At 51.5% G+C, this 12,315-nt stretch overlaps 1 protein-coding gene across 1 annotated transcript in view; it reads left to right on the top strand.

Annotated features, from left to right (window-relative positions):
- The first annotated feature begins 12,057 nt into the window (after positions 1–12,057).
- The window catches only part of CORO2B (coronin 2B), a 143,296-nt gene continuing 143,038 nt past the window's right edge, over positions 12,058–12,315 (top strand). Inside the window, exon 1 of the mRNA XM_037155715.2 lies at positions 12,058–12,301. Within this exon, the coding sequence (XP_037011610.2) occupies positions 12,281–12,301 (21 nt within the window). The 5' untranslated portion in view covers positions 12,058–12,280. The remainder of the gene's footprint in view (positions 12,302–12,315) is intronic.

The raw sequence follows: 12,315 nt of genomic DNA, 5'->3' as shown, positions 1-12,315 counted from the left end.
GGCTTCCACTCCTCCCCTCAAGACAGCGATAGAAATCTCTGGTCTGTCTGCTTCCTGCCCTGGTCTCTCCCTCCACCCTCCTCATCCCTCCTGCTTGTGAATGCCAGTCCAGTCTCCCCAGCTTACCTTGCGGTCTCCTGCCCAGCAGCCTCCAGCAGCTGCCCGGGTGAGGGGATGATGCCCAGTGCAACCTCGGATCCTCTCTTTACCCCCCCCCAGTCAGAACCAACAGTCTGCTGGACCAATTGTGTGCTTTCTTCCTGGGTGTTCTCCCACCCCTTTCTCTGATTGTCAAAAGGCCGACCTGGTGACCACCAGCCCAGCCCACGCTCTACGGCCCCCATTGTAGACAGCCAACTGGAAGGGGAGTGTTTGAGAGCTGAGGTGCCAGCCCCCAACTGCCGTGTCCACACCCAGACTCCACCCCTCCCTGAGCAAGTGGCTTTCTCTCTGTGGCTCAGTTTCCCCATCTGCAAAAGGGAGACGACGACGGTACTTTCCTCAGAAGGCTGCTGGGGGCAGTAATTGAGACAACATGTAACAAGCACTGTGTGCGTGCTACTAGTGACCTCACCAGTCATCATTTAATCCATCTATTGACCCATCCATCTGGCACATGTGTCCTGAGCCCCCATTTCTGCCAGGCTCTGAGCTAGGAATGCCTATGGCTGGGCCTGTGCCCTCAAGGGGCCTCCTTTAACGAGGGGAGAGCTAGGTACACAGAGTCTGGACACCGTGTGACGCACATCTGCAGAACTGCGCCTGTGCAGTGGGAGCAGACCTTTCTGCCTGGGGGAGGACACCTGAGCTGAGTTCCCAACAATGGACAAAGGGGAGGGCACCACACCCCAACTTGACCCTAAACTCTTAAGAGGATGGGGCCTACTTCGCAGACATTGCTGTGCTTGGGTACAGGGCATTGCACACTGCAGGGCTAAGGAACCTACTGCTTTTGTAACTTTTCTGTGCCGCATTTTCTGCAGCTATAAAATGGTGGAACTAATCCTTCCTTCTTTGTGGGGTTGCGAGGATCGAAGGAGTTCTGATAAATAAAAGTGATGATGCCCGGCTCGTACGGAGTGCTCAGTACAAGAGGAAGGTACAAATAAGTGAAAACTGCCACTAAGCATCCATGGTTTCTTCTCTAACTCCTCCACCTTTCGAAAAAGCAAAGTTATTTCCACTTTTCCACTGAACTGATGTGGAAAGGCATTTGCTGCTGTAAATGTTAGGTCTCAGGTTTATCTGACTCCAAAGTTTGGGGCCTTCCTACCCTACACGCTGCAGTCCTGGAAACATTAGGTGGGGAATGCAATCCTTTGAATCAATCGTGGATTGTGTTGCATCTCCTGCGTGGGTGTGGCTGCTCTTCACATATTAAAGTTCTTGAGATAGAGAGTGGGGTTTCCCCACTGGCCTTTCTCACTACCCAGAAGCCCCTGAGGGGAAGCCCAGCCTGAAGGGGAAGGGGGGTAATACGGGGAGAGGGATCAGGGCGGCAGCTGGGGTGGCATCTGAAGGGCCAAAGAGGCTTCCCCTTCCTTAGGCACTGGAGGAAACACCCCTTTCTGGGGAGAGAAAGGTCCCGCCCTCCCGTTCACTGGCAGTAAAGAGCCAGGGTAAATGGAGCCTGTCTCAGAGGCTGGGACACCCCCGAGGGTGTGACAGGAGCTGAGGTCATTTCCTGGGCTCCGACCCAGACGTCCCCAGTCCCCGGCCCCAACGTTGTGGTTAGGAAAGGGGCACATAGCTGTTCCAGAGCCCGGAAAGTCTGCCACGGCCACTGGCCACCCAGGGAGTTGGCATTTCCTCCGACAAAAGTTCTCATTTCCTCCACACGGGGTCTCCTAAACCCCCAGGCCTCCCCCACTCTGCTCTCCCTCTTTGGCCAACTCGTGTCACCCATTCTCCAGAGCAAAATGCCAACTGGGATTTGTGCTTGCCACCCTCCGATCTCTGGGCAGTGAACGGACTGACTGAAGGCTCTTTTCCGAATATATTGTTGGTGGTCCATTAAGTTCCTGTGCCCTCCACCCTCACATTTCCTGCCAGGAGGGTGACCAGACAAGGAACTGCCATGTTCCTCCTGCAAAAGAGGACACCCGGCTCAGAGACACTGCGGGGTTTGCCACCGGGCCTCCCAGTGCTGGGTTTAGGGTTCTGCCATCCCGTTTACACTTGTTTTGTTTCTCCGCCTTCCTAATACTATGCACCAATTTGGGTGTGCGGAATGAGTTTCTGTACATTGAGCCCTAACTCAGCTACCCCAAGGGCTTCCAACGTTTCCATGGAACCGGCAGGGAGTCCTGTCTAAGTGGGAGCAATTGGCCACTTGCAGCCCAGATTCTCTGGCTGCTCTGTGTCAGTGTCCCAAGCTGGGTTGTGGTTCCTCTAGAGCCAGAGGTGCCTAGATGGACCCCCAGGAGCTGCTACCAGCCTCCTGCCTGACCCGCCCTCTTTGCCCAGTACAGTGCATTTTCTTCTTCCCTGGTGCACAATACTCACTGAATGAATGAATGAATGAGTGAATGAGAAGGAAAGAGGAAAGGGAGGGAGGACGAACCAAACTGCCCCGTTCTGCTCTTGATCCTGCCTTGTTTCTGCCTTTCTCTGGTCTTATGCTGACTTTCCTCCACTGACCTTGGCCTTGACCTTAGCTGACTAGTGTTTGCCCCCTGTCCACTCCATTACCTGGTCCTTTAGGTCGGAACAAAAAAGAAAACACAAAACTACAAAAAAACCCTACAAATATTAGCTAACATTTTAAGTAAGCACTCGGGATATTTTCTTCCTCTCTTATTGGATCACATCTTATCTACCTGGTGGATCTGAAAAAATAAATTAACTTACAACCAGATTCATTCCAGAAAAGACTCAAATCAGTTTATAAGTTTAAATATAACACAAATGAAGTATTATAGAACAAACAGGTACAAAAATTACAGCAAATGGAAAGCGATGCTAAAAAATAAAGTTAAACATAAAGAATGTCATAAATGCAAACTTGGAGTTCCAGTATAATTTCTGGAGATAGGGCAGACACCTGCCCCTGAGCTTCCTAACAGCCAGTGCAAAGGGGACGACCTATGACATGCACTTAGGGAATGTCCTAGTGTCCCGAGTAAAGACGTGTTAGAGACTCCCAGCTGCACCTGGAGTTACGCTTCCTCATTAAGAGAGTCCATGTGAATTAACTGCATCCATATTTGTGGCCTCGAGGACCGGAAGTAGAGCCAGAAAGTTCACAGCGCTACCGCCTTTATTTTAAAAGGGGGGGATGAAAAAAAAAAAAAAAAAAAAAAAAAAAAAAAAAAAAAAAGAAGGAGGAGCTGGGGGGGGGCAAAAAGGGGGAAAAAGGGAAAAAGGGGGGGGAAAGGGGGGGGGAGGGGGGAAAAGTGGGGGGGGGGGGGGGGGGGGGGGGGGGGGGGGTGGGGTTTTCCTGCCGAGAAAAAAAAAAAAAAAAAAAAGAAAGGAGAGAAAGGAGAAAGGGGAAAAGGGTTTGGCGGCGCAGCAGGGATATGGGGATGGAGGAGGCTCGGAACTGCTGTTCTGGGCTCCACTGGGTGGAATAACATCTCCCAATTTTTAGGCCAAAGGGCTTAAAAATTATATTACTAAACTCTAAAAACATAACACTGCCATTTGATTATTGGCCAAGAGGGAGGCGAGAGCCCTGTGGCAAGCCCCTGCGTGTGGCTGTCCCTGCTCCACAAGGCTTTGCGGTGACGGACAGCAGAGGCCACATTCTTTCCCAGATCTCATCCCCCATCCACCACCCAAATCATGGATTTCTAGAGTCCTGGGAACCACACGGCCCTAGATGGGGCATGGCCTGATCCAAGCATTCCAAGACACATAAAGAAAGAGCAGAGGGTTGTCCAAAGAAAATGGAGATTAAGGAAATCGTCCGATCAGACCTGCAAACAGATGAGTGCCCAGGAGCACAAGCACCAGTCCCTGGTCACGCACAGCCCAGCCCACACTTGGCCTCTAGGCTTCCCCTGGGGGCAATTAAGTGAGTGAATGAATCAGAGAGGTAGCGTCATTCTTGATCTTGGACAATAGTTGCTTGCAGGCTTTGATTACTCATCCAAGTGATGCTTTTAAAAACTCTATCAACAGGACGTTAAATTTCTGTTTCCTGAACATATTACCCTGAAGCACCCTAGTCCCACTTGCTTTAGACTCTCGAGCTGCTCCTGATCGTAGGACTGGAGGGTCCCTTCGGCAGCGCTGGGATTCCCAGGGGGGTCATCAGCCTTGGAAGACTTACCTGAGCAGAGGAGGGAGGCTCCGTGTAGGGCGAAGGATCAGTCCCACTAATGCTCCAAACCCTTGGTAAACCAGGGAGATAACTTAAGCTTAACCTAGTGCTACCTGCAAAACTGTGATACCTCAACACAGAATTTTCTTTTCCACCTTGAAAAGAAAATAATAGCAAATATATGGAAAGTGGAGAAATCATCACAAATACATGCCACCCCTCCATTTACAATGACAACATTTTACAATGTAGAATGTTTTTATATTGTAAATGTAAAAATATTTACAATATTTTACAATGTACACCATTTACAATGTTAATATTTTGTCAGCATTACTTTACTTATTTTTTTTAAGATTTTATTTCTTTATCTTTAGAGGGTAAGGGAAGGAGAGACATATCAATGTGTGGTTGCCTCTGGTACATCCCCTGCTGGGAACTGACCTGCAACCCAGGCATGTGCCCTGGCTGGGAATCAAACCAAGATCCTCTGGTTCACAGGCCTGCACTCAGTCCACTGAGCTACACCAGCTAGGGCTGTCAGCATTACTTTAAAAAAGAAAAGAAATAGAACACCTCAGATAAAGTCCTTTATCTTTTTTTCTCACCTTCCTCTCTCCACAGGAACTACCATGATACATTTGGTGTTTATCCTTCCAGTCAATTTAAAATACAGAAATATATTTCATATACTATATTGTTGTTTTTAGTCTACATAGCCATATCCTACTGAATATTTCATTGTCACTTTTTAGCTTAACAGTATATTTTTTGGATCAGTCAATGTCAACATAAATCTAATTCTTTTAATTTCTGTATACTAGTCCATGGAATAAACAGGGCACATTTTATTAACCTATTCTCCTAGAAGAACATGTAGATGAGCCAATATCAGAGCTGCAAAGAGGGTACCTGCAGTGGTATGCAGGTTAATGTTTAACCATTAGCTCTCTGGGGGAGGAAAGCACCCTGGTGTGTAGGGTTTGCTAATTTCCATGGTGTAAATTCTCCCACCTTAACTGATTCCAGGACACCAACATAACATCACTGAATGCAGAGTTGGGGGGAGTCGAACAAAATCAGGGCTTGAGAACTGGTCCAAGGCAGCTCTGGGGCACCACAGCACACTTACCTCCCCCGGCTGTCTGGAAGCATTTCTCTAGGGATATGGCTTAAAGTGAAGCTGCTGTTGGCATTCTCAGCTTTACCACTCATTGCCAAGTTGCTCTCCAAAGTGGCCTTTCTCAGTCACACTCCTTCCGGCAGCACGTGGGAGAATTCGTGTCTCCACACCCTCACCAGCACGGGGCACAGCGGACTCCCATTTTTGCCAATATGGTGACTAAGGAATGAATGGTAAGACGCAGTGAGACTGCACACCTTTTCATGTGTTTGTTGATGACTTGGATCTCCTCTTCTGCGAATTGCCCATTCACATCTTTAGCCCACTTTATCTCAAAATTTTTTTTATCATTTTCTTAATGATTCATAGGAGCTCTTCCTACTTCATATCTTCATCCCTTGTCTGCTTTATGAAGAGAAAATATTTTTAGTCTTACTTTCTAATCTTTTCTCTATTGATTTATGCTTTTTTTATTTTAAGAAATTCTTCCTCCTCTTCCCCAAATCATAAAGATACTCTCCTCCTTGCTTCTTTTTTTTACAAATTACTTTTTGTCTTATTACAGGAGCAATACAGTCTTTGCAGAAAAAATTAGAAACTACATATAATCAATAAGAAGGAAAAGCAATGAACAACACTGCTACCCAGAAATGAGCACTGTCGGTACCTTGGTATATGACCTTCCTCTCCTTTATGTACATAAGGCTGTTTAGACTGACCCTCCGCGTGGGCCAGTGATGTCAGCCCCGCAAGGCATCTTGCTGTGGAGTACTTAGCCCTCTGAGAATGTGGTTTAGCAACTATTGATCTGTCAACATTCCTCCCTGGCATTTTAGATCTGGACCTTTTTTTTGCTTTCTGATTGGTTGTTTTAATGCGTCTGCTCTTGTGGCACCAAAACCTCCTGCTGTTTTGGGCAGTCTTCCAGCCCTTTCCCTCCTCCTCCTGCGCTGCCCTCAGCTCCGCCGAATCAGCTCAGGCCTTCTGTGGCGCAGGGTGAAGGGGCCACAAGGAGAATGAAATGGGAAAAGCCCTGAGCTGGTGATTGGCTCACGCCGTTGTAGTCCCAGCTCCTCCAAAACAGCCGGTGAGCAAGGGCGACTCACTGCGCTCTTCTCAGTCTCCGTGAGCTCCTTGATTCCGGCTTCCTGGAGGCCGCAAACCACCTGTGGTGGGTTTTCCAGACCTAGAAATAGGTAGAGTCCACCAAAGAGGGGACAGGGGAGATGCCGGGCCCCAGGTGTGCCGGAAGCTGAGGGTTCTCCGGGGAGAAACCTACGTGCCTGAGGCTGATTTGGAGCTACTCCTTTCTTGCCAGCATGAAAATTAGGAGTTTCTCAGACAAGTCCCCAAAGCAAGCTGGGAGGAGCCCCTGGGGTGTGACGCACCTTCTCTGATTTAGGTTCTTCCCCAACTTTGTCATTGACTTGCCACGTGGCCTCGGCAAGCCAGTCGGCCTGGGCCTCAGGACCCCTTCTGGAAACAACCCCTCACGGGGTTGGGTGGTGGTGCGAGGGGCTGTGGAGTCAGAAGGCCAGCGCTGAAGTTTAGCCCCGCCCCTTACCAATTTAGGCAGGTTATTCAACCTCTCTAGACCTCAGTTTAATAGTGTACAAGATTATAAAGCAATATCGCCTACTTCACATTATAGTTACTGTAAAATTTTAATGAAATAATCCAGGTGCAAAGTAAGACTCAACGGGTACATTCTGACAGCCTCCTTACCCGTACAGCAAGTTTCAGGGATTCCGGAGCACCTGGAAAGGATGGGCGTCTTTTCCAGAATGGCCAGCAGGTGGTGCTGTCTCAGAGCAAATCTTCCAGCTGCTTAGCAGAAAGGTTTTCTCCAGCAGGCAGGGGGGGCCTTGGACCCAGAGTAAGGCCGAGATGGAAAGGGCTCTGGAGAGTGCAGCTCCCTCGTTTTCCAGAGAGGGGCCCTGAGACTAAAGTGGGAATGCTGTCTTCCTGCAGTCACGACAGGACTTGAACACAGGCCACATGCTTCCCAGAAAGAGATATTTTTCTCTCCCCACACCTCCAATCTCCCCCCACTTGCCAGCTGACTGCTTCCCATGGGTGGGGGTTGTTGGGTGGGTGAAGCGTGCTGGGTGTGTGTCTGGGTGGAGGGACAGATGGTTCCTGACTCTCCAGGGGAAAGGGGACCAGGTCTCCACCCCTTGGATGACCCTGAGCAGAGTTCCTCACTCAGCAGCCCCCAGCCACCGTCAGCCACAGTGGGCAGAGAGTGTGCAGTTGGGAGAACCTAAGGCCTGATGTGGAGGAGGCGGATCAGAGGGCACAGAGCCAGGATGCTCTCAGGGACCGATTCTGTGTGTCCAACCCCAGCCCAGCCCAGCCAGTTCCTCACTGTCAGTGTATGACCCCCAGAGGTTCTCTACAGGCTTAGGGTGCAGCACTAGAGGTAGCTCTTTGTGTCTTAGAGATTCGTAGCCCCAGGTCCCCTCAAGGGCTGTGCACAAGGAGGCGTCACTCTTGTTCCCAGGAGGACAGGGAGCAGAGATATGGGGGGCGGGGGCCAGGGCCCTCCTTCAGCTCTGCCTCCCCAGCCTCTTTTACACACCTCAACACTTGCCCCCCCTACTGCAGCCCTCCCTAAGACCTAGAACTTAACCACTCCCTCTGCCAGTCCAGGTGGTCTCCAGGCAGCCCCCATGAGGGACACTGAGTGGCCCCCACCCTCCTTTCCTGGAGCCGGTGGGGTCAGGGCCCTCACAGACAGATGGGGGCTGGGCCACTTCCACACCATTAGCTCAAGGTACATTTGAAAAATGAAGAATGGCAACTAGACTTACAAAGACCACAGCTTATTTTAAATGCTAGTGATTACAGATTAATGCTTTTTGCTTATAAAACATGACAGTGACTGTAACTTTGTTTGAAATGACATCTAAGGTCCAGATTTTGGGCCCTTGGTGAATGGAAGGCCCAGAGGGAAATGGCCCTTTCCCTTCCCCCAACGGGCCATGGCCAGACGCTGCAGGCCTGGCGGGGTGGGGGGTGGGGGGGTGCTTCTGTGAAGAGACCTGGCTGGGACTCGAAGCCCCGCTTCCCCTCCATCTTGGTCCTGAGGTTCCGTAATCACAGAGGGGGCCATGGTGGTCAGCTTGCCCCAGCTCTCCCCTCACAGATGGGGAAACTGAGGGTCAGAGAGAAGTCCTTTGCTGGTAATGCTCAGCAAGTGAGAGGCAGACCTGGCACCCGCTCTCCTGACTCCCAGGTGGCTGTGGTTCCTGCTTCACCTCAGTAAGAACAGAAAAGGGAAAACGCCCAGCATAAACAAAGGCTGAACCACCACTTACTCCCTTTTCCTCACCTAGACCACTGAGGCCCTCCTTTCTCTGGATGCTGAGTCGGCGGCCCCAGCCAGCACAATCACAGAAAGAAACAGGGTTCCTTTACCCTGCTACCCTCGGTATTTGGACACAGAAGGAATGTGGTTCCAGCTACACATGGGAGCGATCCAGGAAGGGCACAAGACTCCCGAGGGGCAGAAATGGCCCTGGGAGGGATGGAGGAGGCAGGGTCTCGTTGCTGGGCAACCAGATTCATTTGTTGCCTCGGTGACAGCCCCATTAGGGGGAGGCTGTGTGCAGAGTGTGTGCCTGTGAGTCTCCAGGTTTTTCAGCACCAGCTGGTTGGAATGACCTCCTCCCCGCATACACACACACACACCTCAGACTAACCCCTGCCCACACTGGACTCCCCCACCACCCCGAACATGAACAGGACTCTTCCTGCCTCATTTCCTGCCTTCTCCCCTGTTTCCTTCTCACAGTCTCTCCAAAGAGAACATCCTTGATCTTGAACAGATCTTTGCCTCCTCCCTCAGGCAGCCCTCCAGCTCAGACCCCTTCTTTGCAGATCTAGCAGGAAAAGCAAACCAGTTCTAAGACCCCCCCTCCCGAGACTACCATTGCTCAGGCTGGGGCATTTGACTAGATTCCTGGCAACATGACCCTGCCCTTTTGCCCCCCTTTAAACCACTTGCAGAGACAACCCCGCTCCCTCCTGGTGGGAAGGAGACCCATGAGAATCTTCTCCCCCCTCCTTTCTTCTCAGACCCAGTCCCGCGCAGCTTCCTCTCAAGGACCGTGGGTATAAGCACTTCCAGCTTTGGAAACAAAACCCCGAAGGCAGATGTGGCTGCTGCTGGCAACTCCTACCTTGGTCTGCCCCTGACTGTCCCCTGGGGCAGGAATGCCAAGTCTAACTGCCTCACGGAAGTGCAGGGGTGGGAATACACGGCTTGACACATGATCTTGACCCACTGACGTTTTCTCCAACGCTCTGAATTGGGTGCACAGAGACTTATAAGTACAGTGTAATCCTGACTGAAACCAGGAAGGGCTCCCAGTGAGGAAGCTAGAGTTCAGGGCTAATCCACCCAAGAGCACCCGGGGGATGGCGATGCAGGTGGGGAACCCAGGTCATGCTCATCTTTGCAGAAGCGGGGCAACACCTTTGCCAGAAGAGCATCATCTCCAATCGATCACTGCAGGCTGGGCACTGGTCTGAGCACTTGACATGCTACCCTGTAAGGTAGGTGCCACAATTTTCACCATCACTGGAGGTGCAGAGAGGTTAAGTAAGTGGCCCAGGTCATGGAGCTGGTGGGTAGCAAAGCTGGGACTTGAACCCAGGCAGCCAATATCAGAGTCTGCACTACCCACCAGGATTCCATCAGCCCGAGTCATGGCATTCCAGCAGTATAGCAAGGACAGGGGTGCAGTGAATGACGGATGGACAGTGGTATTGCACACCTCCCAGGTAACGTGTTACCTCTGTCCAGTTGGACTGAGCACGTATCTGGGAAGCCCTGAAGACATGCTTCCAGTGGTGGGCATTTGGACACTATGAGAGGCCTTTGTGGGGTGTCCTGGCAGTTGAGGGATGTCTTAACTCAGTGGCTAAGAGGGCAGCCAGACAGGTACTTGCTGGCACCTCCTTGAAAGGAATGGCAGTGTGGGCACAGGGGCTTCTTCAGGGGCAGGTCAGTGGTGGGGGAGGGGCCAGCACCAGGGGGAGGGCAGACAAGAAGCAGCTGCTGGGTGAGGCTGGCTCCCTGTCCTCCGTGGGGATACACTGTGGGGGTCCGTGGAGACCCCCATGCATAATGCATTTCTGGGCTAAAAGCCCAGCTTCTCCGGAAGCTGTCTCCTGTGGCCACTGCTTGCAGGGCCCGGGGATCCTGCTGGAGCTCCGCATGGCTGGGAGGGTGGGGGTGGGGAGGAGAAAGCAAACTCACTTCCCCTGGACTCCAGACAGGATGCGGTCTGCAAGATAAAAGGGGGAGGAGGATGTGGAACCACTGACCTCCTTCCTAACTCCTTGTCAGTGGCTGTAGGAAAGATGCCAGGAGACACATGGATCTCAGAGCAAATCTCTGCTCTGCTTTGACTTGCTGTGTGACATTTGACAAGTTAATTCCCCTCTCTGAGCCTTAGCCCCTTATCTGCAGGTCCTGGTACTCACCCTACATAGGAGTTGTGAGGAATAAAATAACAGAGGAGGAAGTGACCTGTGTAGGCCACAGAGGAGTGAGCACGTTTCTCTTTTGCTGCTGTATCATCTTCAGTTTTATTAAGTAAATAACACTGACCACGTGTTACTTGCTGGACGCCATTTTACGTGCTAAGAAGAGGGGAGTGGGTAGACGTGCGTGGGAAGTGGCTGTTCTTACCAGGATGGTACACCAGAGGGGCAAGGGGCACCCCTGCTAGTTAAAAGTGGCATTGTGTTTTATTAATACTTTAATGTACAAATTACTCTGTGCTTTGTTTTGCTGAAAGCATTTGCATAAGAAAAAATAATAAATGAATGAATCTCCCTGCTCACTGGCAGGAGGAGTGGCGGTCTCTGAGGGAGGCCGTGGCTTCCTTGCCCAGGGGGCATGGAAAGCTTTTGATGAACTTCCACACATGTGTTTACTTTAGAAGTTCAAGGCTTTCTTTGTCACAGTGTCGCCAAAAGAACCCCCAACCCCCAGATCTGACGGACCCAAAACCCTTAGTTAAGCAGATTCCCAGCCCCCACTTCTACTCTACTGAAGCAGCATCTCCGGGGACAGGGCCCAGGAATCTGTATTTTAGCAAGCTGCCCACGAGATTTAGAGCATATGGAGGTCTGAGACTCGTTGCTAGGCCGCTGGCGGGACTGGGCTGGGCTGCACCAAATGTGGGATCGGCACTGTGGGCGCTGAGGGCTGGTGTAGGCAGTGGCCCTGCCTGGGGAGGTCAGACTCCAGGCCAAACACGGCCCCAGCGCCTCAGAGGGGCAGCCTTGGTGAGCTGGGGGACTCGCAGCTGGCTGGGGGGTATCCCAGGAATGGGACCATGGCTCAGAGGGGTGGCTCTGCTCTCTGCAGCCCCTCTCAGGGAGCGGTGTGCCCAGCAGGAAGGCAGGGGCAGCAGCAGACAGTCATCTTGAAACAGCAGAGGAACTCTGTCCTGGGGAACAGGAAATATCAGGAGGCCAGGAAGTGAAGACCAGCTGGCTAGGAGGAATGCAAAAACGTCAGCAGCCCTCCATGCCCCACTCGAAAACGCTGAGGTAGTTGATTTTTATCTCCCTTCTAACCACTTGCTGAAACTACTGACCCGCATGCCCAGTCGACCAAGGTTTGCCTGCAGCCCGACTTGCCTGTGGTGGTGGTAATGGGCGGTCCACCCTCTCACCTCTGCAAGCTCAGGCGCCAGCAGTTAGCGGGCAACACAGCTGGAAAGGAAGCCACCCAGACCCTGAAATGGAAAATTCCGCAAGCCTGAGGCTCAGAGACTGAGGGAGAGTGGAGGGCTTGGAGTGGGCACGGGAGTTCTCAGCCCTTGCCCTAGACCTTGCCCTGTGCATCTCTTCTGTCTGGCTGTTCCAAGGTCATGTGTTTCTATACTAGACTGGTAAGCATCAGTAA

The sequence above is a fragment of the Artibeus jamaicensis genome, unplaced genomic scaffold (assembly GCF_021234435.1).
Source record: "Artibeus jamaicensis isolate MK-2021 breed Jamaican fruit bat unplaced genomic scaffold, CSHL_Jam_final contig_548, whole genome shotgun sequence".
Lineage (NCBI taxonomy): Eukaryota > Metazoa > Chordata > Mammalia > Chiroptera > Phyllostomidae > Artibeus > Artibeus jamaicensis.
Note: the sequence above shows the minus strand (reverse complement) of the source record. Positions and strands in the feature narration are given on the sequence as shown.